Raw genomic sequence first — 25,227 nt, forward strand, 5'->3', positions numbered from 1 at the left:
ACTCCTGCCCGTCGAGCCGCTCGCTCGCTCCAACTGTTGAGCAGTTTTAATTATGGATATAATCAGACTGGGGTCAACATATTTCATGCCAAAAGAATGATGCGTATTTAATGACTCTAATATATTACCATCTCTTTGCAATCTCATTGACGGAGTGCTTGTGAGTTTAACCGCCATTAATCAGCATCAAGGTTTGTCTATCTGGAGAAAAATAGATTAAGGGAGGGATTTTTTTTTCATACGCAGCCTTACAAGAGACCCATGTTGTCCTAGTTAAGAGCGATGCAGAGGCGGCTGATAGATAATGGTCACCTCGAAGCTGCCTAATAAAGCATGTTAAAAGGCTTAAGGTACACGACATTACTAAGTGTAGTTTTTACAATGCAAGATGTATTGTCTTAATATCGTAACTCACTGATGCTCACCTGACTAAATGCCCCTTACACCCAACCGAGGCCGGCTTTAACCAGCGATGTCGAGAACTGCAACCATATTTTTGTGAATGCCTTTAAAGTGTTTAAGAGTTTTTTGTAAGCATCGTCCATCATGCTGAGATGAGTGGATGCCTCATCCAGGTGCTGTCATCCATCTGAAACGTGTCACACAGGGAGAGGAGCGCACTGAGCCATCACGGAAATACTTATCCAACGCTCGTTTGGATTTAATATTAATATTGAATGACATTCAAATGATTTAAAAGCATCTGTTTCTTAGACGTTTGATGGTGAAACAGCACTGAAACAAAATGGATGATAATTACTCATTTGCAGCATAAAATTAAAATGAGCATTTCTGATCAAAATCGGAAAAACTTCAAAAGTATGTGTCTGTCTGTTTCTCTCTCTGTGTGTGTGTGTGTGTGTGTGTTTCCATCCCTTTAAAAAGGGGATTAAAGAACAGATATGAATCAAAATGACAATAAATGTCTAAACTTTGTTAAAGTCTTTCTTTGCAATATTATAAAACCACCATTACTTGAACGTTTATGTAACTCCTACTTAATTACATCTGCGCCCATCTCTTCTATTCGTGCAAGAAGAAACAATAATTTCTACACAATAACAGCATGAAAAGTCAACATCTGTATTGATGTAAACGCTCAGATCTCGTTGAACAAAGCGCTCACAGCCCAGGCTCAGCAAACTGAGACACACGTGGAGGAGGAGCCCCCCAGCAAGGCCCACAAACAGTTGAATGAAAAGCGACATCAATTTTGGCACAGACAACCTCCGTCACACAGATTAGGCAGGCACAATGCACCGGCTCCTTATCTCCGGCGGCAGGAGGAGGGCAGGCAGATCTGCACGGGATGGAAACATTCTCATGGACGTAATGGGCAAAATCAATTGTTGCCCTCCTCAATCAATGTAGCCCCCACTTTCACTGTTCAGCAGCTCACCAGTAATTGAAGTTATCCTTGGCCTGTAATGACTGGCTAAAGCACAACCATGACAAAGTTGAGTGTGTGTGATATCAGTGAGGGTGCCAGCAGGGTGGAACGTGGGACACTTGTGTGTGTTTGACTCCCTCACTCACACACACACACACACACACACACACACACACAGCTTACCCGAACAGTCCATGCACGGACTTCGTCTGGTCCAGCGGTGAAGAAGTACTCCAGCTGCAGGGCAGCGTAGCCGGCCTTGATGATCTTTTTCAGGGCACTGGGAGAGAGAAATCAGAGTTGAATTGAGGGGTCTGAACTAATTAATTATTATTTATTACTACCGCTGGCCAGACAAAGTTCACTTTAGTGGCAAGACCCCATCCATTCCACTATAAACTCATTCAGTGAATAAGATGGGTCACTTTGTTTCTCATAAGACATTCAACTCTCCAATGGCTTCTTTGATTAATTGCAACGCTTGTAGGCTCATTTAGAATTTTTAAGAATTCAACCTAATACCTCGTTCAGCAGCGAGCGAGAGAAAGTCTGCCGTCGCAATCCTTCTCTCTGTAGAGGTTTTCACGTGAGAACAATAAACCCAAAATGCCCAAGCTATAATTATACCCACATATGACAGATGACAGTTAAAAAACTTAATTTAGAGGAAAACCCTTTGACTGAGTCGTTCAGTAAAAAGAAGGATCCTTTGCTTTATAATGGTAATTACTCTTCCATTTATTATTCTATCAGCGCACATGCAATTAAGTGCATGGCGGTCACAGCTGATAATAAAGTGCAGGGAGACTGAATGCTAATTAACCTTTGTGTCTTGTGCTCTGTGCAGTACTGCTGCTTCTCCTCTTCAGTCTCGTCCTGTAACCGGCTCTCCAGGCCGCCGCTGAAGGGGATGACCAAAGCTCCGGGGTCGTGCCCGTCCACCCACTCCTTGATTTTCAGCAGCCTGGTAAAATCAGCAGCCAGAAAACCAGTTGAACGGCTCGATTACGATGCAAGTATTTACTGTTGGCCTTTGAATGCATGCTCCTGACTGCTGCTGGAGACGTGAACATATGAGGAGAATGAGCTCTCAAGCTGGTTACTGCTTCCAGAGAGCTTCAATTTATTTCCTCAAAACTTTGTCAAAAAAATCTGACTTGACATGAGCTCATACAGATTCAGAAAGTACTGTTGCAGTACTGTAAAAATATGTATTTATATGGATTGAGTAAACCACAATATCTATTTATTTCTGAATGTTGGAAACATTATTTACTTTAAAAATCTGTCTGCACAAAGAAAATATTTTATCCTGTTATAACTGTAATCCGATTTTGAAAAACTTTAAAGGAAGAAATGTTCTCGCCTTGAAACAAAAGGCAAACCTGATTCAAGATTCAAAGGATTTAATTACAGGTTAATTTAAAGGTGCCGCTACAGGATGAGGAGAGGAAGACTGATGAGAAATAGACGAGGGTAATGATTTCAAGCTTTACATTCTGATAAAACTTCTGAGAATGTGTTCAGAATCCAGAGTCTTATATCTAGTGTTTCTCCCCGCCTTCCTTTTGTAAGGTGTTTCCCAGCTTTAACACACCTGAGTCTAGTGAATGGGCCAGGTATAGGATCCGGTGTTGGAACCCTCAACCTTTGATATTAAGCCAAGTTATAATTTTGTTGGGCTGCCAAGTTAGACTTTGTAGATGTTTCACGTTAGGCCTTAAGCAATCAAAAGGATAGCCTGCAAATGAATTACCGGTAATTAACCTGGACAAAAATCTGGCAATATCTGGGGTTTATTTTATAGACTGATTCCTCAAAATGCCAGAAACTGATACTTGAAGCGGTGCATTTAAAAAAAAAAACATTTTTACAGGTGGATTAAAACACTGACAAATTATTGTTTTATTCTAGAAATTCAATTTTTTTTAAATATTTCATCGACAATATATTAACAATTCAAAAAAATCAATATTTCTTTGCAGTACTGTACAGCCAAACATTTTGCTGTGCCATCGATTACATTTCTGATAAATCGAGATTAAATTTGGCTGAAGTAGGAGGGCATAGTTTGATTAATTTTTAAGAATTTATGTAGCTCGTAATCCCAGCCAGCTCAAACAATCTGAAAACATTTCCACAGTCAGGCCTTCACTTTGGAGAAAGTTGCGATGCTGTAGCACATTGAGCTAATGTGGTTTTAAAATGTAGAGAACTGCTGCCTGGCTCATCGAGCCAGTAAAGAAACTCAGTATGGAACTAGAGACCTATATGCCAAGTCTGGATTACTTTCATGCATGAGAAAGCAGATTAACTGGTAAAAGGAGGAGGAGGAAAATGAATGAATGAATGAGTGAATGAATGAATGAAACATAATTTGCAAAGTAAATAGTAACCTTATCTGTTCAATAATTGCAGTGGAATAAATAATATGTCCATCAGAAACAGGGCAAAGGAGGAATATTATAATAAAGTAATCAGTAGAGCACAAGCATGTACCACAGATTTGTGTTGAAGTACTTTAAACTTACTTTGCATTCACCTTATAACACACTTTTGCCTCATTTTGAAAGTAGTTCCGACAACACTATAAAACCAGAAAAGAGAAAAGGTTTTTTTTCCTCGTGACGTCTTGGTTGTTCTCCTCTTTTATTTTTCGTCTTCCAGTCCCGCAGGACACCTGACATTGCAGGACAAAGATATCCTCACACTTAATGGTAAATCTCTGTCAGAACAATACAAGGGGGTTAGGGCAATTATGAGATTAGCCCCACATGCTCTCAGGCGGGGATTGGGCAGGAACAGCATCACCCAAATCCATTTTCACACGGCGGCCCTGACAGAGCTCCTCGGCTGGATTGATTGTAAGAGGTCCCTGTCATTATCTGTAATCCTAGTTTCCTGTTTAAAGCTCATAAGAATCAAAGACTGGGAGGGACCCGTCCACCTCAATATCACATCTATACCAATAACAATGTCAGCGCTTTATCACCTGCAGCAGCACATCCTGCTGCTACCCAATGATTATCAATACACAATACATGACAGGGTAACATTTGCACGAAGAGCACATTTGGCTTTGATTGCAACAAGCTAGAATAACAATTCAGGGTAAATTTGAAATGCATCGTGTGCCAGTTCGTCTCTCTATCTATTAAAAGGCGCAACCTAATATTTCCCTTTCTGTTCACGCCATGGATGCGGAGCTGATGTCTGACTGCCACTGCAATAAGGTCGTTGCTGATGTTTCTCCAATAAAGGACGGAAAAATAAACACATTTTAGTCAAAAGCCAAAAAAGCATGATGACATAGGAGACGGTTGGCACTCCAAGAGTACAAAAAAAATCCAATCTGAGATAATAGCAGCTGCAGTTTCTCACTTTTAGCAGCGGAGCTGTCATTATTTGCATTCCTCAGGTATTGCATGCTCTACGGGCGCCTGAATAAATGATTCACAAATCACTCTCGCCACACCAGTGGAGGGCTGTGATCCTGTTCAATAGACCATTGTACCTGGGACTGTAATTGGTGAAGACTTGACAGAGCTGAGCCAAGCCAGCACAGTAACAAAGAGGCTCTTGGTGCAGGCTGAGGGATGATTTTAATAATGTGAAGCCGAGACGAAGAGCGTGAGTTGCAAATGAGTGCAGGGTCTCTGGGTTCTTGCACTGAGTGACACGGGACCAGACAAACACCTTGCCACAGGAACATGAAACACCCCCTTCCCTCAACGGCAGAAACAAAGCACTGTCAATTAAGAGCTTTGATGCTCCAGAACCATTCCTGTCAGCCGCCACCGTCGACTCACGCCACTCTGCAATTTGTATTTATGTCTGTTCCAATTATGTGTGTGAAATTTTATGTTAATATCTAAATTGGGGGAAAATATATATAAAAACCTGCCACCGGTTTTTTTTTTTCATACATTTTTTTAAACCATAGAATAAACATCCCCTTTATTTGTATAAAAATGTAATTTATTCCTTTAATGCTGGATTTTTTTTCCTATTTCATTTTCTGCTTATCATGCACATCATTTGATTGGCTCATGTAGGGCCTCTTATAAACTATTTTACAAGTGTTACTGGCCACACGCACACGCACACACACACACAGTGAAAGGAAGCGTGTGTGTTCATGTCTTGTCAGTCTCCCATTATGCCCCAGCACCGGGGGCCATCTCTCGCGTCTCGGCCAGCAGAAAGATTCAGCACTTCCTGCTCTTGATATCCCTCTCTGAACAAATGATGCCTGAAGTTTTTATTCTTTTTATAATGAAATTCCAATGGCCTTTGCTGCAAATCAAGTGGAAATTTTTGCATATCAAGTGGGAAAAATTAAATGTTAACCACGTTTTAATGTGATTAAGGGTGACAGGGACATTATTTCTGCTAATCACTCACGAGCTTCAAGGCTCAAATGCAGCCGAGGAACAAGCCGTGTTTTCGCTTTTCCTGCTGCTTTCAATTTGCGGCTTTTTGTCAGTTTTTATAAATCTAGAATAATATATTAATATTAAATATTATTATTGGACATTATTTGAAATATATTATTTTTGTTTTCCATGCTGATAAACAAAATGCATATAAATACTGGCCGTCCTTTCTTATTAGCTCGGAGCTTTAGAATTGGTGCCTGTTGTATTGACAATACATCTAATTTAAAACACAATATGTTGTCATATCACAAAAACAATTGGAGCTTCCCAAACAGGATGGCTCTGAAAGGAGACGTCCCACAGACGACCACCCTCGGGGGCTCGTCTATTTGTCTTTTTGTGAGAGCGTCCTGAGGCGGGGGGGCTGGCGGGGCGATAATTCCAGTGTTTCTACGTGCCTGGGGCTTCCCTGGGCTTTGTCAGAGCTTTGATCTGCTTAAATGGGCCAGAAGAGAAAAACAATGGGAGTTTATAAAGTACAGGAGCAGCAACCTGAGACAATGACACGGGCCTGTCTGACACGGGCTTAGATTCACACAGGTTAACATGCTTCTGTAGTTAAGCTCCTCAAGGTGGGCCATCACCTCCACTTTAAGGGCACCATTCAGACGCAATGGAATCCAGTAAAGAATCCTCTACCAGGTAGAGTCTACCTGCATTCACCACAGCCTGATCCACAGGTGAGGGAGTAGAAGTTAGGTACACAGTGTACACCAGTCCCCTCGTCTTCCCTTCCTCTGGGAAAGGCGAACGAAATGCGAGGTATGAGCTCACAGTGGCTTTTTGTGTCTGGGAAGTCGGAGGCTCTGTGGGAAGCTTTTCATTCTCTCAGTGGTGAGCTCACAAACGACTAGAGAGCAGACGCTCACTGCTCCCTGTGGCCATGGCCGTGTGGAAAGATGTTACACACCAGTCTGAGACGCACACACACACACAAACACACAAAGCCATCATGGACTGGAGGAAACACTACCAAGTTCAGGCCCAATGGGAGCTGCTTTAATTCTGGCTTAATTCTGTGCTGGCAACAAGCCGTCTACGAGCAACTCTCTTTTCTGAGAGAAGTACATCCCTTACATTAAAATGTGATAAATAAAATCTCAGCAAACCATCATCCCCTGTTCTGTCTTTATATTCAAAGAGAACATTAAAATCAAAGCCATGCTCTTGTTTATTGCTATTTGTTGAGGGGGGGGGGGAGTAAACATAAGAAATTAAAACAGTAAACCAGAGGAGTACTCTGAACATCACCCGAAATAATTCCCTTATGGGGTATCCATGCTGCCATTCATGGCGTTGACTGGGCGAGAGAAAATAAGGGGGCTGGGGGATGGGGGGGGGGGGGGTCATCAAGATGTGACAATTGTGACAAGAGCAGGCAAAGTGTAGTGGCGACGAACGGCACACGGATTTCTCCATCTTTCTTTTTTTCCCCAGATGACAGCTTAATGTCGACCACATGCAATATTTATTTTCATCGTGTGTCAGACTGTCTAGCTGTCCTCGGGAGTACAAAGAGTGCCACTTATTAGAATAAAAGCAGAGGCAAGCTAATCAAGGACATATGTAACATCAGCCAATCATGCCTCCTTCCGTCCAGCATCTTTGTTTTATTCCTTCTCCTCCATTCATGAGAGTAAACAATAATAATAATCAGCGATCAGGGGCTGCATGCGGCAGCACAGATTCATTTATTTGTCTCATTAGAGCTTCCCAGGCTCCAGGCTGCTCACTGGCGTGTGTGTCTGCTCACAAACGTAATACAAAAAGTGCAGCCCAACAAAATGTATCATTAGAGAGGAGAAACTGGCAGATATGTCTTTTTATTTATGTCTGTGAGGCCAAACGAGAGGCTTTACAGGGGAACAAAGTCCCAGGGTGCTCCATGTCGTCGCCAGACATTATGAACGCAGGACGTTCTGACAGCATCAGCCTCGTTCGGCTCGGGCCTGATAAACGAGCGAGAAGTGACAGTCTGAAGTGGATTTTGTGGAGCAAAAATTCTTTCTCACAAGATCATTAAAGAATAAACAAGAAGAGGAAAAAGTCTTGAGTTTAGGGTTCATCTCATTAGTTATAACAACAGCACTTCTTCACCACCAGGACACAACAAAGACAGGGTCACATGTCCTTTCATTACCTGCACCAGGAACAGTCAGTAACTAGGCGAACTGGAACAACGGGACTTTATTAGCACCATCTGTTTCTGTTTCACGTTGTTGTTTTCTCTCATTCCAGATTGGCTAAAGGCTCCATCAGGGCTGGCTGTGGGCAGTAAGGTACGCAACGGGAAAGTGTTCCTGCTCAAGCAGCGAGTGGACGACGTCGCAAAATGAAAAGGAATAACTGAACGTCTTCCTCATGGCTTTACAAAGACGGAGCCGAAAACTCGGAGCCAGTGGTTTTGCACTCAATTAAGTTTCAGTCGCGTTTATGGGAATTATGGTTTGGAGTAGTTAAAGTGGGCTGCAGGGACTTCTTTCAGTGCATCGCAGTCACCCCCCCCCCCCCCCTCCCTCCTTTCAGTCTTTCTATTGTTTCAGGATTTTGATGGATACTCACACACAAAGAAACCGCAAGTTTAAATTGTGAATGAACTCTTAAAAAACAGAACAGAAATGCACACGAGAAAATACAAATCAGCAGATGGTGAAATATAAATATTATACGTCTAGTTTGGATTAAACTGGTGGAAAATAGGTAGAACTTCCGAAGGTTGACGTCCAGAATGGAAAATATGTTTTCTCTTTGCTTCCTCCTACAGGCCAATTAGAGAACAACCACACACACACACACACACACGCAAATTGACTTACAATGGTATTTTTAGCTGCAGATTTAAACATATTGTGTTACTCATTGCATCAGCTGGTCTGTTTAGGACCAATTAGTGCCTACATGCATGCTACCGAGTGCAACATCATCGCTCATTGATGTGCTTAGAATAGTTCCTGGAACACATTGGAGGTCAATTTGATAAAGAAATGTATTTCATAAATGTATCAAATAGATTATATGTAGAATTATTAGATTGCTTCACAATAAGCGTGTGGAATACTTCCAACATCATCCTCTAACTTGGAATGAGTAAGGTTGCTAGAGGTTGTGCCAGTGGTTTATGTAATTATACCCTAACATGAGATTAAACTTGACAAGGACTTGTTGAACATAAGTCTCCTGAAGTGCTCTGACACATTAGAGCTGTCTATTCAACATCAGTTATTAGACATGTCTGAGGAAATTACAAGCAAGGCAAGTGATTTTCTGAATGACACCATGTCAGACAAATATGGGGGAATTAATTATGAAAGATAAAGTCGATCCTTTGTGAGAGCAAAAGGAAGGTTAACTGGAAGAGCAGCTGGTATGTAACTATTTAAACTGTAGTTTCCCCAACAGAAAGCTTAAAGAATACAAAGACAGAAAGGCAGCTAATGTAGAACACGGTTCAAAAGATTAATTAATGAAGGAGTGTAAGAATTAGACTAAGCAGAGACGCACAGATGCCCATGCAAGAACACATACACGAAAACCTTTATATAAAGACACACACAGGTGATAAAAGCTCCAGCAATCGTACCCTGCAGTTAACAGGAAAAGCCTCACAGCAGAGGCACTCACCGACAGGTCACGCCCGCGAGCTTCCTTAAAGGTCACCTTATCTACTTAAGAGGCAACGATTTACTTTAATGCATACTGGCCAAAAAAAAAAAGGATGGAGGAAAAACGTGACAAAGAAATAACAAGAAGGAAACAACATCTCGTATTCTGAGATGCGTCTTTTAGCTACTACCTATATTTCATAGGAACCAATGAAAAGAAATAAAAACTGATAAAGATGGCAGCAAGTCTGTAAACACTCCAACAGCGGGCAGGCTGCTGGTACACCCTAACCATGGAGGAAACGTCTTCCACGCTGCCCACGGACGCCGAGCGATGAGGAGGACGCCTCTTCATCAACCATTCCCTATCACGCAATGCCTCAGTCATAAACACATGACAAATGCGGTCTTAATCATTTTTTACGAGCGGGGATGTGCAGGGGGCAGCGCATGGTTAGAGGAGAGAGGGGAGCGGCGAGCAGCAGGCGGCCCCCTCTGCACAGAGGAGAGGGCTGCGTGGCAAAGGCTCCTCTGGAACATCACTTGGCTGCCGACCCTTTGATCTCCACGCCGCAATTACACCAGAATCCAAATGAGCATGGAGTCGCCTCTGAAACAGACTTCAAACATGCACATGCATGCATTCTCATACACACACTGCACCGGATTGGAGCCATGTGCTCCTCTCAACAGTAAACGATGTACTGTCTCCAGCAGCGACCCTGAGGATGAAAGCCGGCCTCGCTCCTCGTCTGATCCGTCCATTAATGACGGCTCGCTAAAGCTAATACTGTGTGTTCCTGTCTACACCAGGGCGGCTTGATTCACTCCAGAGTGAGGCCAGTTAACAATGGATGCTCCGAGAGTCAGACGAAACCGCCACAATCAACTCCGCTGACACCTGTGTGCAACAATTAAATACGTTTAGCTCATAAAAGAATGTTTGGTGGGGAATGTCGCTTTATGTTGCTAATATAAGCTCTCATTTGCAGCATGTGCTGCACAAAATGGCAAAAACATGAAGCCGAGCTTGATAAAAAGCAGGAAACTGAAACTGAAACTGTCAAATGGCCTGAATGGCCTTTATTTGCTTCATTCTAGGATCTACCTGCTTTTCCTCTACACATTATAGCTGAGATTGCAATTTGTCTGGCTGTTTGCTTTGAATAGTCCCAAACCGTATCATCATCTCAACTGTGCTTGTGGAAAAACACGGGGGCATGGCGACAGCCAAATGGCAGTCTGGCGTCGCCGCTGCAGACTCGCTGCCATTAGGGCTGAGAGCGGCATTTATTGTACAATTAGGGCCAGCGCGATCTACCTGTAATCATCTCCATACAGGTGTGAGCTTCTCTGGACACGGGAAGTGACTCATCAGTTGTCAAACATCAGCACTTTGATGTCGCCATTGTTCATCACGGAGCCCCTCGGGACAACGGAACACTACCGTTTGCCCGTTTGAGACGTTAAAGATTTATAGCATTTCACACACACACACACCCAACATGGAAAAACCCCTCTCTTCCTACCGATGATGGCTGCCCCCCCCCACGCCATGAATCATTTGATTTACGAGTTCTCCTCCTCCTCCTCCTCCTCCTCCTCTCTGACAGTCATACCTTCGTGTCAGGAACGTTTAACAAACAGACACAGGTAAACAACTTCCCTTGTAATGCAATGCTGCTGAGTAAAACACTGAAACAAATGTTGTTGCTGACACCATGAGCCTGGGGGGCAAAGTGCAAGAAGAATCCACCAGTGGGGTTTTATTGAAAAAGGGGGCTGTGATCAAATGGGTGTCTAATCCCAGCCTGCTGGATCTGCTCTCACTGCTGCAGGATGTCATCATCATTATAAACAGTCTTCTTGACACAACAGACATTACAAACATGCACGCTGAAATAAAGAAGCCTCGTGTCTCTCTGTGATCTGTGGGAAATGGGAATCTTATAGGAAGTGATGCTCGGAAAGCAACGACAAAAGCGTCATCGATTTAAAGGAACCTCCAGATGAGTTCAATTACTTGGTTTACTCTGAACACACAAATGTTTGTTTTCTCGGCATATCACATGGAAATGACACATTTCAATGGAAAATGAAAACCATGTGCTGGGGGCCGGTTGGGGTTTGCAGAGTTGAATGTTGTGTTGGAGCTTACTTAGTGCCCCCTCCAGGCAGATCCTCACACGCAGACATGACCTTTGCTATCAGCAGGAGACAACAGTCAGTACTGTAGCTTAGCACGGCTGACTCAGACACACACACACACACACACACACACACACCCGTGCAACACAGACGCAGACTTTATGTGTCTGAAATACAGATTCAATCAAAATGAGCAGAAATCAATCTAATCTTTACACGAGTAGAAGGAAAGCTCTTTGGTGATGACGAACGCGTGCAATAATCAGGCGCTCCCGTTCCTCCCAAGCTCTTACCATTTGTTCTTTTTCCTGATGTAGTCTTTCTCTGAGAGGTTAACGAGGTAAATCATTGGTTTGGATGTCAAAAACAAGTATTTGTTCAATACTTCGATCTGCAACAAAGATAAACAAGGCAAGCGTTCTGAAGTAGTGAGGACAACACAGGCAGACCGATTAGGGTCTGCTGCATCGGCACCGTGGGGTGCGAGTGTAAAACCGCCAAATCAAAACCAGCACGGCCAGATGCCATTCATTCATACAAAAGCATTGTCAAAATACAAGCAACAAAAGACCGCAAATTATTAAGTGTTGCTTGAAAACGTAAAACACAGAAGAGGGAGAAACAGCAGTTGAACTTGAGGCCAGATGAAAAGGCTGGCGGGGTAAATCACATGAATAAATCTCACATCAAAGACTTACCTCCTTGTCGTTCCAATCCTGATAGTAGCGGACGTGTTTCTTTTCATCCATTACCCAGCTCTTGATTTTGCAAATAGTGTCCTGTTAAAAAAAGAACGAACAAGAAACCATTAAAGGAGATGAAAAAGAATATAAACTCAGCAGGGCATGGGGTAATTATTTCCTAAATGCACGGCATCCTGATGCCAGAATGAACAATGGCTGTGCCGGATTCCGGCAGGAGTAGCCGGGCTTTGAGAGGGATGGTATGAGCGAGACCCCCTTCCCTGCTTCAGATCATGATTAAATGCCTCCTGGGGAGTCACCATCCGACCGGCAGATACAAGTGTCAATATTCCATTGGGGGGGGGGGGTTAGACGCAAAAATAAAACAAAATGGAAGAATGTAGTATAGTAAATTAAAATAGCAAGTTAGTTTGTGAGGTGTGAATGTTTAGCCCCTCCTCGGGCACAGATTTTGTGATTCAGCACTGACTATTTATCGTTTTGTTTTCTGTAGAAAATATCGAGCACTTCCAACCACGTGCACCTCGTTGATTTATTGAGGTACTTGTGGGTTCAGCCCACAGGCAGGACTGGATCTTGACAGGATCTGCAACTGGAAAAGGGTGGGGCAATGGGAGGGAGGCAGTTATAAAATGTGTAATAAAGAAATTGAGCCTATTATTGTTGATCCAGCCCCACAGAAATTAGCGGAACACATTCTTTTTGTTCCTGTCAACTTGACCTCCCCCTTCATATAAAAACTCCTCCACCCCCTGCAACACTCCCCCTACCTCCTCTTCCCTCCCCAAAACCCATGCAGCACTTCACAATCATACTCCCTTTTGAAAGAACTGAGGAAAAAATCCTGCCAGAGCCTCAATTACACAATGGCAGAAAAGGCTCCACACGCTGACCCCCAGCCAGCTGCATTCACTCTCTGCACATCTCTCTCCACAGGAATTCTAAAGGCCTTTTAGTCAGGCAGCCAGAGTGCAGCCAGCGGGAGAGGGCGCAGGAAGAGCTGCATACACTCCGCCTGCGTCGTCCCTCGTCTTCACAGAGAGATTAATCATCTGTGAAATGGAAACAGCAAACGGCCGGTGACACAGGCTGAACCCGCTGCAGGTTCCCCTCATCAGCTCGCCGCCAACGTGCAGCGCTGCTCTAACAGGCAGGTGTTAATAAAAGGCATGTCGGTCCCACACGGGTCAAACACACACGCCCGCCGCCATGAAGCGCTGCTGGTGGGCTGCCTTCTTATTATTGGTTTTTAAAGATGGAGATTTTGAGGATTCATGCAGACAAAGGCAATGAAACGTTCTTCTTATAAACAAAATAGACTTAAACTTTTACGAAGGTGCAGCTCTGAGCTGCATGGCTGTAAAAGTATTTTAAACTCACAATGACATTTTAAACCACCTCTATCATTAAAGTGATCATGTTTTTTTCTAACAATAACAGATAATGTCAGATAATTTTTTATTTAATTTCTTATTTAATATTTACATAGTCTGCCTTGCCCGATAATGTATTGTTTCAGTACTGCTGACATTGAAAGGGGCCCTCGGTTCCTTTAACAGCATGCACAATAAATCAGATTTTATGGCACAAGTATTCATATGTACATTATATTAATATATATTTACATCCTCTTGGAGAAACGTAGCCAAGACATGGTATATGTACAGGGAATTAATGGGGCATATTTCAAGTTTTATAACATATAATCTTGTGGTTGTTATAATTACCCTACTGTTCTGAGTCACTTTAAGATTTTTCTGAAATAGAAAATTAATAGTTTGATGTACTTTAAAAAACAAAAAACAGAGTGGCCTATATTCTCTAATCATATTTATGTGGCAATAGCCAGCCATGCAATTCACTTTGTGGTAAAATAATGTACCATTAAAATAATTCTTTAAATCTACCACAAGCAACTTTTAAGCCTGATAGATGGAGGGAAATTAGGTCTTACATCAAAGGTTTAGCAAATGACTCAGTAAAGAGGAAAATATAAGGAAGTAATCACCGTCACAGAATTTTCTTTGTTCCACTGCATCCTGTTGTGCTGAAAATTACTCTATTACTTCTTTTTAAACTGTGTATTTGGCATAATGTTAATGTCCATGCTCTGCATATAGATGGAACGTGTACGTGTGTGCGTGCAGCTGAGCTCGGCCCGTGAGCCAATCACACAAGCCCTTCCATCTAAAAGCTTGCCTTTGATAAGCACCTTTTTTTTCACCATCTAAAGAGGTGTTCTATAGATTTCACTTGTTGACGTGTGCCCAACCTTTGACAAGTAATGTAGCATTTTTATTCATTGCCCAAAATTGTTAGCAATTATGTGCATAAGCGGCCACCTGCCTAGCCTGAATGGCTCCTGTCTGTGGGGCTAAAGGGGTGTGGGGAGGTGCTGTTGTAAAGGGTGTGTGTGTGTGTGTGGGGGGGGGGGGGTGCTGAGGGGAACCAGCCAAATGCTGCAGCAGGTGAAAAAGCCCCTCTCGTTAGTGTAATGAGGGGTCAGAGCCTCGGTGTGTCGGGGCCTGAAATTGGGCATGCTGCTCCGAGTAAAGGGCCGAGTCCCGTCGGCCATCCTTGCCTGAGAAGCCCCGTGCGGCGCTTACAACCGAATCATTCCTCATGTTTGTGACCCTCATTACCGTAACAATATGTTGATTTAAATGGCTGCACGTCCACATGCAGACGTGTCCTGTGGGTTCTGCTGCATCTCCCCGGAGGTAACAGGGATCGCCTGTCAGATGGCATCCTAAACATCTGCAGCAGTGTTGCAGAGGTGAGGGCTCGTGTCAGCCATTGGGTGACATTATACATTCCCCGAGCTGCTGTAGCTGCGCCATGATTTCAATAACGCCGAAGATGAAGAGCTTTGTGGAAACGCTTTCATTAGTCCAATGCTGCGGCCCGGGGTCAGCCGCTGAATAAGTAACTCTCTATTAATGATTTCTACAGCAGGAAACCCCTGACCCCTGATCACTTTCAATCTCAGAAAGGGAGACATAGGGAGGGGGAGGGGTGACACCTATTGCAGGGAGATTTAAAAAAAAAATCTTCTCCACGGTGGGCATGTGTGTTAGAGGGTTATTATTTGTTCCTTGCTGCGGGGGGGGGGGGGCAAAGGACCTGCTGAGACACTGACTTACGTATTCTGGTTTGAGTTTCTTGTCACCGCCTCTAATGGCCGTCTTTTCCAGTTTGTCAATAATTGGCCCAATCATCTCCTCGTCCTTCAGCCTCAGTTCCTCGTGGATGATCTCCATGTCCCTCACCGGGTCCACCGTCCCCTCCACATGGATGATGTCCTCGTCTTCGAAGGCCCCTGCAGAGAAAAGACAAGACGACTCATCGGTGTAGAGTTCTATTTTCACATGTCACAAGGCGCAGCTGGATGTAGAGCAGAAACCACTGATCGCGTTTACAACAGTATAATAGTAATAAATAATAATAAAGTAACGTCATGCTGATTTAAATTTAAAGCTTACTGTAAATTCAAGAAAGAAATGGATTTAAGTGCAACAACAGAACTGTTAGCCGTTAATATAAAAATATACGGTATGTGAATGTTATTTAAGAGGAAACCGTCCAGATTCTTTGAAGACCGTTCTCCCTAAATCATTTGCGTCTTCGCCGTGGCTGGGCTGGTGATTAAGGGATGAGGTTCTGAAGCAGCCCATTTAGCCAGCAGCTGCTTTAAGGACTCCTCCTGATTCACCGGCAGAGCTTAGGGATCCGGAGGGGGCTGGGGGGGTTACATCTGTCACGTGGGAGTGACAGCCTTTAATGGCACTAGTGGCAACTCTATAGCACTGCAACATATTCTTGGACTTAGAACCCACACACGGTTGGATAAATTATTCAGATCCCTCCTCAAAGTATCAATAATGCAACATAAATAATTTGTAATAAACTATTACTTTAGTAAGTAAAACATTTGTTGAGAAAAGGTTTTATGCACTTTATAACTTCACCGAATGTTTTGCTTGTAAATGAGAAAAAGTAAAAATCTCAATATTTCCCTTTAGAAATATTAAGTAGAGTAAAGTAGAATAGCTTTTACTAAAGCACCGGTTCTGACTAGAGGTATTGCTATATGCAGTTCATTTGATGTATAGCTGGAATACGTCTGCACGCTTCCTTTACGCAGACAGTGACTCAGCAGATCTGAGAACGCTGCGTCCTTCAACAGGAAGCCGGATGTCAGTCGATCGACCGCGTGGCCTTCAGTAACTCTGTTCATGCACACTGGAGCGTTCCTGATGCTCCTGATTCTCTGAGCCGTGTTTGTGTGTCCACACCTGATCGGGTCCGTTGACGGCTGAGGGCTTAGGAAATGGCAACATTTCAAAAGTGATCAGGATGACTCACCACAAAGTCGTCACGGTCATTCGATCGAAAAAATCGGGATTCCAGTAAACGTATCAATATGTTGAGTTTCTGCAGATGAAGCCTGATCATTCCTGAACGCAACACCGTGTTTTCAAATGAATGAAGTATTATTGATGAGACGTTAACATCTCTGGGTCTGTCTGTCGGATCAGACCGAAACTGATCAATGCCTCATAGTTTTGAGTTTTTGAACAGGCATTCATGATCTCTGAGGATGATTTTTTGGGCCAGGTATGTTATGAACCTTTAATTTGCTGACTTGTTCTTCTGTGCCGTCGACCACATTCTCTCTCCTCTCAGGTGCGTCTGGAAGCGACCCAGCAGGATTCCAGCAGGCCACACCTGAAGGCCCTCACCAGTCATCAACAGCTACTCCTGAAACCCGGCCCCACCCTCCGTTCCCTGTCAGATGTGATTCATTGTCCAACACGCTCCTCGGCCCTCTGTGCCCCCCCCTTGTCGAACTCGTTGCTTGTTGAACGTTGTTAGTTCTCGGCTGTGTATTTATGCTTTTTGGATCTTGGGCTCCAGCCGGTCCCGTCGTTTACGACAGTGCTTTCAGTTTTCTAGGCAGTGTTTTTTTGTTTAGTATTTTGTGACGCCTGCCCATCCGGTTTTCCTCAGTTTAGTATTTTGTCGTATTATTTTATTCCAGTAAAAACCTTTCCTTTGGTCTACGTCTCTGTATTTTGGGGTCCACTCTCTCGTAAGCCATTACAAGGTATATATACCTGGCCATGATGAAGGAGGGATGAGCACCCGATTTGTCCATGATGCTGCAGCACCTAAACACCAAAGCTCAACAACCCGACAGACACCCAAAGATCTTCTGCCGCTGGCGTCTTCCTTCATGCACGCCAGCAGACGCTGTAGACTTGTGCAAGCTGCCGGGCCCGTGCGTTGTCCTCATGGGGAAATGAACTTATCCAATTACTCTTTGCCTAATCAGGCTGTTTTGGTTCCTCTCCTCTTGCAGAGGTACTCCACGGTATAAACAGTTCACTTACGCCACACAGAAAGGGGCTAATCAGTGGAATTATTGTTTTGCTGCACCAATTTACCAGCTCCCTGTTCAGCACTGATTGGAATGAAAATCTGCTATTGTCTCTGCATGAACTCGGAAAATATAATGCAATGTAATCACATTGTTGGCTGCAAGAATATACTCACATTACAAACAATTAGGATGTATAGTTTGAATTCATTGTTTTTTTAAATGGGGGGGGGGGGGGGGATGCAAAAAAATCTGTTGATCAATTTAGCAGATATTTATACGTACCAAAGATATTTAATAAGCCACTCATCACTGGCTAAAATTATTCTTATAAGCACGAGGAATGATTATATCTGTCTATTCTCTAGAAAATGATTTAAACACCCAAATGGCTTTGTAGAACTGTTCTCTTTTTTCCAAAAACAGTTCATTGGTTTCTAACAATGGTTATAAATCTTTCATAAAAAGCTGATAAATCAACATTTCAAAGGGGCTTTCAAAGGGCAGCAGCTGATCAGTCACTATTTAGTCATCAGCTGACACTCTCTTGACGACCACATATTCCAAAGTAATTTGCTTTAATCAATTACGGCTAATTTAACATTCAAATCTGCTTTGCCGTTGTCCCATTCAAAGCATTGAGACGGAGAACAAATGCTCAAGGTAAAAAAGAGGAGAGAAATCTGAGGGGGGAATCGACACAATTAGTCCGTTAACAACTGGGTGTGGGTTGGGCTCCGTGAAGCAGCGCCACACAAAGCCACATGCAAGACAGGAAGAACACCAAAAAAAAGGAGGAGGACAGAACAAAAGAATGAGTGGTGTTCAATGGCCTGATTAGGGATCAGGCTATGTTCTATAAAATTGTGGCATTTCAACTGCAGGCCATTCTAGAATGAGCAGATATAAATCCAGAGTGTCATTTGTGTTCAGAAAATAGCTCCCGAGTGACATTTTTATTATCATCGCAGCCCTCAGAATAATCAAATAAAAGTTTCCTCTTGTGTTAAAGTGAGCTTCAGATGGTTTAGATCATTACTTCTCTGTCAGGTACAGGCAAGGCGAGATCAATAGTGATTGAGCTGCTTCCTCTGATGTTACCTGGAAGGATATGTGGTCAACATAATTCAGCTAAATTACAGTATTCGTTGACTTGTGACTTCCTGTGCATGTTTTCACATGCAAGATGGGTAAGAGCACATCTAAAGAACTCGCATTCCTCAAGCTGCTTTTAAAATGTTCATGCGAACTCACTGTCGCAATTCTCCAGGCATTCAGAGCAGTAAAAGCTACTTTATGAGTGTGTCAGGAAAAGCACATTATGGATGCCTTCCCAGCAGAAAACACTGGCACTGCACACGAGAGGCTTTACGTTCATTCAGGAACTATCATCTCAGTATTCATGTTGGGATACCCGCAATTGACTCTGCAACAGTTTGTGGCATCAGCCTGGTTTCCTATGCCAATTATGTCAAATACAGAAGCAGGTCGACACCAGGAAATGGCAGCCCTGCGCCCCTTAGAGGTAAACTCGTGTTTTCTACATGATCCCATCTTGCAAAGTAGACCACAGTGAAATCACCGATCTCAATAGTATGAATATCAGAAGGGGTCTCTGATTCCTGTGTAATCCAGAGTCGACTGCCCCCACCCCCCCCCCACCCCCCCGTGTTTGATATCATTGCCTGTAGAATAAAAAATATAACATAAACCAAAAACCTGTGCACTAGGGAGGTTCCAGCTTAGAGCTCTAAAAGAAAACAACAGAATGAATGCTCTTATTAACAGCTAAACCACTCGTGTTCTATTTATTTGTTAAAGAAAGGAGCACCAGAGTGCCATGATTGGGAGGAACCGGCACACATGCACGCCGCTGTGGTGCCACATCGTTCAGAGGACAGACCTTTTTAGATCCTTAACTACTGTAATGCTGCTGATTGCACAGGCACCAGCAATTTTCCAACCAACCACCACCTGAACAATGATGTGTTCAGCCTTCAGGCCCTCCAGCCTTTCAAAGGTGAATCATTTCACAGTTTGGAACGAGATCTCCATAGCAACTCCGCTTTGAAGGGTTTAGAATCACCATGCAATAATTCTATGATCATCGGGCCATGCCATTCCCAGTGGTTCCTTTCACAGTGGACAGGGAAGGGGGGCAGGAGGAGGAAGCAGGAAGATTCTACAGTCTATTTCGGGCAATTCATCATTAGAATTCAAAATATTGCGACCTTCAATCACCGAGCACGTTATCTGGAGCTGCGGCGATCTCCAGTCAAGATGGGAAGACGCTTTCCTCTAATCATCTACGATGAGTGGAGGCTGACAAAAACGCTTCATTTTCCCTGAACCAAAATGCTCATTTAAATGCTGTGACGGCGCCCCCCACGCTGGAGGCCAGAAAGGCAGGAGAGTATAGCGTTCACCGCTAAATGATAAAGCAGCAGCCAGCGTAAACGAAGCACCGTGTTTAGCGTCGCGTTAGGCGAGCTCATCATTTCAGGCTGATTTGTAGCAGCGTTGCTGCATTTGTTCGGGGCTCCGACGACACACAGTGTCTTTAGACAAGTCCGGCGGAGGAAGTGGGATTCCTGCGCCTTATAAACCAGTTAATGTTACTCCAATAGGAGAGTGTAACAGCACCATGATAAAGCACAAGCTGTACTGAGGCCACTGCACAAGTACACATTCATACACATTAGAGCTAGCAAATTATATATAAATATATATATTGGCCTTTTTTACGGATTTGAAAGTTAATTATTTTTAGTATAACATATACTTGTACGCTAATTGAAAATTAGATTCAACAACAAATATATTGCCAGAATTACTCCTCAACGATTGAATAATGAAAAGTATTATTTTTTATTTCTTATGATATATTGATGTTAAGATAGTAAACAGTGAAAACACAGTAAAAGACATGCTTTTAAAGATACATCTGAGAACTAAACAAATCTGAGCTGAACTCACTTTCTCAGCAAAAGTAAAGACAAACATCTTTGTTCCTACCAAAGTACTAAAAGATGGATATAGTTTAATAGAGCATGTTCCATTGTTATCAGAAACATGATAGCACAATAGTTTGTGGAATTCAACGTTAGTCGACTAAATCATTATTGTTTTTTATTGAAAAACCAAACGTCACGTGTCTCCTTAACATAAATTAATGAAATGAGATAACAGAACCGATTGAATAGGTTCACTGTTTCTGGAAAACGCTCAATTACTACGAGAAATGTCTTTAATTTGATTTATTTGTGGGACATATGGGGTCACACAATGATATGCAAATTATACCTTTACGAACGTGAATATGTTTCACTTGTTATAGTCTAGTAAATAAAGAATATCTTTGTGACCTGTAGAATAATTTCTCATTTTGAATGATTGTTCTATAAAAGATTCTCACAGAATAAAATCATAGTTCATTCTTGTTGTTGAGTAATATATTGACTGAATACCTGTCACAGCAACCAAAATAGTGGGAACTAGCTGACGCCTTCAGAGAGTCACGCTGTTGATGTCTCTGGGTGGGGTCCTCTGGCTGTTTGTCAAGTTCGTGGATTTGTAAGGTAATTATTGATAAGAGAAAATAGCTGGAAGCAGCCGTCGCTGGCGTCAGTCGGGAGGCTGGTTGGTCATAAATCAGGCCTGTCTGAACAGTCCATCCAGTTTGGCACCCACGCCTGCAGCTTAATGATCACTTACACTTGTGCACAAGCATGCACCTCTTCAAATCAAGATTATTTTTAGAGATTAGCTCTTACACCAAACCCTAAAATAACAACAACACACGCAACTGCAGCATCTGTGTGTCAATCAACCAACTCTTGAACTGGAAAAAAGACAGTTCATGCTTCCCATAGTTAAACTTTATGTTTTTAATATAATGCGCTCAATAATTATTATGACTTCACTGTGATGTTGACCTTTGACCTTTTGGATATAAAACATGCTGTTTAATCATTTTATCCTTTTATATCTGACATTCTGAGTCATGATTAAAAAACATGGTTGATAGGTCACAGAGATAACCTTTGACTATCAATGTTTAATCGCATGATCTTTGAGTAAGTGAGCAGCTGAGCCAAACTGGAATAAATTCCATCAGAAACTCTGCATTCACAAGAGTGGGACAGAAGAATGGACGGACGAGTTGGACTCTGCAAACAGAGATAATAAATAGATTTGTCCTCTGAATTGAAGGAGCAGCTCATTATTATTATTATTATTATCATTATTACTATTGGTAGAAGGAGAAGAAGAAACCGAACTTGTGTCTTTTTAGCCCTCCAGGACTGATGACAGTAATCAGTGTAATGCAATAGAGGACAAAATAATACAGATTTAGGACTTAATTTATTCTTTGATCAATCAATAAACATTTATTTTAATTTCAGAGAACTTACAGTAAAGTTTGTATTTAGTATATTAGTTTAAAACTGAAGTTAAGTTTAAAGATAACTAGTTCAAAACACAAGATGAGAAAGGATGAGCAAACCCTCAGAGGAGGAAGTAGGAAATAAAAAAACGCTTTAATGTTTCAGCTACAAAAAATGACAACTGCAAGGTAGGCCAATATATTTAGCTAGCATTTGTTTTAAGTATAGTACAGTATGATAGTCAAATACCAATACATACAATCTGTAAAATTACACATTAAAAAGGTATAAAACAGGAATGACTAACTCAAACATAAATTGCTGAAGGCATGAATCTCAGCAAGAGAAGGTTTCTATGCCAAAAATAACATGCAGCTACTGCCCCGGTGCAGCACACACCCAAAGCCAGTCTCTAAATACTGAAGGCTCTTCACCCACGCAGGATTCCTGTGTCATGCACCAATAAATAAGTCCTCATTAGACGAGAGGTGAGGACGGACACTGCGCGAGCATTCAAACATCTAATTGCTGGAAACTAAGCATCTGGGAATGAAGCCAGGTGAGCTGGCGGCGAGGGTAGCCGGGAACACAAGAGCGGATGAGGTGCAACATGTTTGTGTTTTATCCCGGACAGTAAGGCTCCAGCTGTTTTCCAGTCACTGCAGAAGCACTGGAAACACTTACCCTGCACGCCATTTTCCTACGGGACCAACGGACACCAGTCATTTAACAGAATCAGCCGTCTTATGATGTTTTTGAAAGGCATTATTGAAAGCAAAGGGCTGAACACTGCTGGGGTGAGGGAGCCTTCGAAGGCAGAATCCAGAACCAACCTGTGGTGGTCACCTGTTCCACCTTCGTTTTACAGCTTCCACACTGAGAGCTGAACCCCAACATGAAAGGTCAATAACAACACGATCAATCCAACAGGATTAAACACATCTAAAGATGATCTTTGACTTCCAACTGTTTCATGTCATTAATGCCGAGCATGTCTCTGCGCTACCTTCCTATTCCCCATGAGCATATAGTCAAACTCTGTAGCATGTAAACAACAGCTTTAACATTGCCGTTTGCCAAGATGGATATAATTACGAAACAAAACCAGCTTTGTTGAGTTGAGAAACACATAATTGTGTCCAAGGACATATTTGCACTAACGTCCAACTCTTTGACTTCTTTGTGTGAGTAGAAACAAAAGCGTTGGGTGACATAAGATTTGGTAAATATAAAAGAAAATGTGGCTGGTTTTAGAAGAGTTCACAAATGTAAGTCATCATAGTAACAATAATAAATTCAATGTTAAAATTTTATATTTGATCACATGACCTCCGCCTCGGGGGATTTAAAAAAAAATCATGAGAATATCCGCAATCCGGATCTGATCCGGATGAAATTCTGTTGTAAAATAGAAGGAAGGAACATTTCAAAGTGATCCATAATTCAGGATCTCTTCTGGATAATCTGTTCCTGGTAACACTGCCATCATTTCCTGATAATTTCATCCAGATCTGAACGTAACGTTTTGGGTTATGTTGCTGACAGACAGACAGACAGACAGACAGAGAAATGCTGGCAAACACATATCCTCCTTGGCAGAGGTAATAATAAACAAGAAACTGAAAAGTGTGCTATTCGCAAGAAAATTAATAATTGAACTGGAATTTCTGATTCTAAAATGTGTCAAACTAAGTTTGACAATTTGTACATTTGCTTAAATCAAATTTCTTATTACAAAAATATAGAATACTATCATCCTTATTCTTTATTTTAAGCATAATGCCCTTTAAAGTGGAACGGAATCCCAGGCTTATTTCAGTATGTGTCTTGTCCACTCTTAATTCATTAATTTAAAATCTTCCAGTCGGAGGTCTTCCACTTCCAAACATAAACTACAAAGAGTCAAAGGCCATTTGAAAACTGTGCTGGAACAGAAGTTAGACATTTGTTGGTTACACACAAAGATAAGTCAGGAAACAATAGAGGAAAATGGCCTTAATGGTAAACGTCTGTCCACGGCTGGCTCTCTAATCAGAGCTCCTTTCACACAGTAGGAAAGTCAGCAGCGTATGATCAGTAAACTAAACTGGCTAGTTCTAAACGGTTTCACTCTCTGCAATTACCTCTGATGGCCATGTTTTCACCTGTGGCCCCTTTTTGATTTGTTGGTCTGTTTGTCAGAAGGATTCAAACAAAACGACAGAACAGACGGAACTGTGAAACTCGATGTGAGAATGAATTCATTAAAATGTGATGCAGATTAAAGGTATTTCAAGACAGGGCTTTATGTATTTATCATTTATGTATTTGACGTTAATGTTTAACTCCAGCAACCTTAAGGGATGCAGGGACATGTGGTCTGAGGCGTGAGGCATGTGCTCTACTGAGTGGCATTGTAGTTTGGATAATCCAAGCATTAAATACAAATACAACAGATTACAGATTACTTCAGGTCGTCTGAAGGAACAAAGCTCTTTCACTTCCCACCTGTAGGATTCTCATTTATGGGGCTTCCTAGGAAGAACTGTTGTGGTGTCAACCTTGACATGCACCATTCCGAAGTCGATGCTGCCACCCGACTGGGGCTACACAGCAGGGTGCAGACTGAATGCCGCCATCGCACCCACTTTAGGTGGAGCTAAAGACGTGCATGACAAAATCGCACACGTGAGCTTAACGTCATCAGTTGGTGATGTGAAATCTCGATGAAAGAAAGGCCCAAGCTGTGACTCACGTGTCAGGTGGAAGATGCCATCACAGGCACTGATGTGGGACAGGAAGGCGTTCCCCAGGCCCTGGCCCGAATGAGCGCCTTTAACCAGGCCGGCAATGTCAACGACGTTAAGGAACGCCGGGACTTTGCTGCAATGGAAAAGCCACTCATTCAAGACTTTAAATCCCAGCGGGGGTCATATGAATATTCAACCGTTTGTGGTGTTGCATAGAATTGCATTAGATTGTATTGTGTTTTGAACAGATTGCTACACTATGCACAAAGAAGTGATTAAACATTCCGATAAAGAACGATCTTCGATTAAAGATTCTGAATATACAGAACGCATCTAAAAATAATCTGCAGCTTGGAACACTACATTTGAGTAAATCGTGTATTTTTAGGGTCACTCGTGTATAATAGACACCTGATGCATTTGCATGTACATTTTTTAGGATAGTGT

The 25,227-nt window shown here is 42.5% G+C and overlaps 1 protein-coding gene across 2 annotated transcripts in view; it reads right to left on the reverse strand.

Annotated features, from left to right (window-relative positions):
* LOC137902113 (obg-like ATPase 1) overlaps positions 1-25,227 on the reverse strand; it is a 30,827-nt gene that overhangs the window by 3,425 nt on the left and 2,175 nt on the right. For both annotated transcript variants that reach the window (XM_068746172.1, XM_068746171.1), the window contains exons 4-9: positions 24,786-24,913; positions 15,427-15,602; positions 12,278-12,358; positions 11,873-11,970; positions 2,214-2,354; positions 1,574-1,670 (exon numbers count right to left, since the gene is read on the reverse strand). In XM_068746172.1, the coding sequence (XP_068602273.1) occupies positions 1,574-1,670; positions 2,214-2,354; positions 11,873-11,970; positions 12,278-12,358; positions 15,427-15,602; positions 24,786-24,913 (721 nt within the window). The remainder of the gene's footprint in view (positions 1-1,573; positions 1,671-2,213; positions 2,355-11,872; positions 11,971-12,277; positions 12,359-15,426; positions 15,603-24,785; positions 24,914-25,227) is intronic.

Source organism: Brachionichthys hirsutus, chromosome 12 (assembly GCF_040956055.1).
Source record: "Brachionichthys hirsutus isolate HB-005 chromosome 12, CSIRO-AGI_Bhir_v1, whole genome shotgun sequence".
Taxonomy (NCBI): domain Eukaryota; kingdom Metazoa; phylum Chordata; class Actinopteri; order Lophiiformes; family Brachionichthyidae; genus Brachionichthys; species Brachionichthys hirsutus.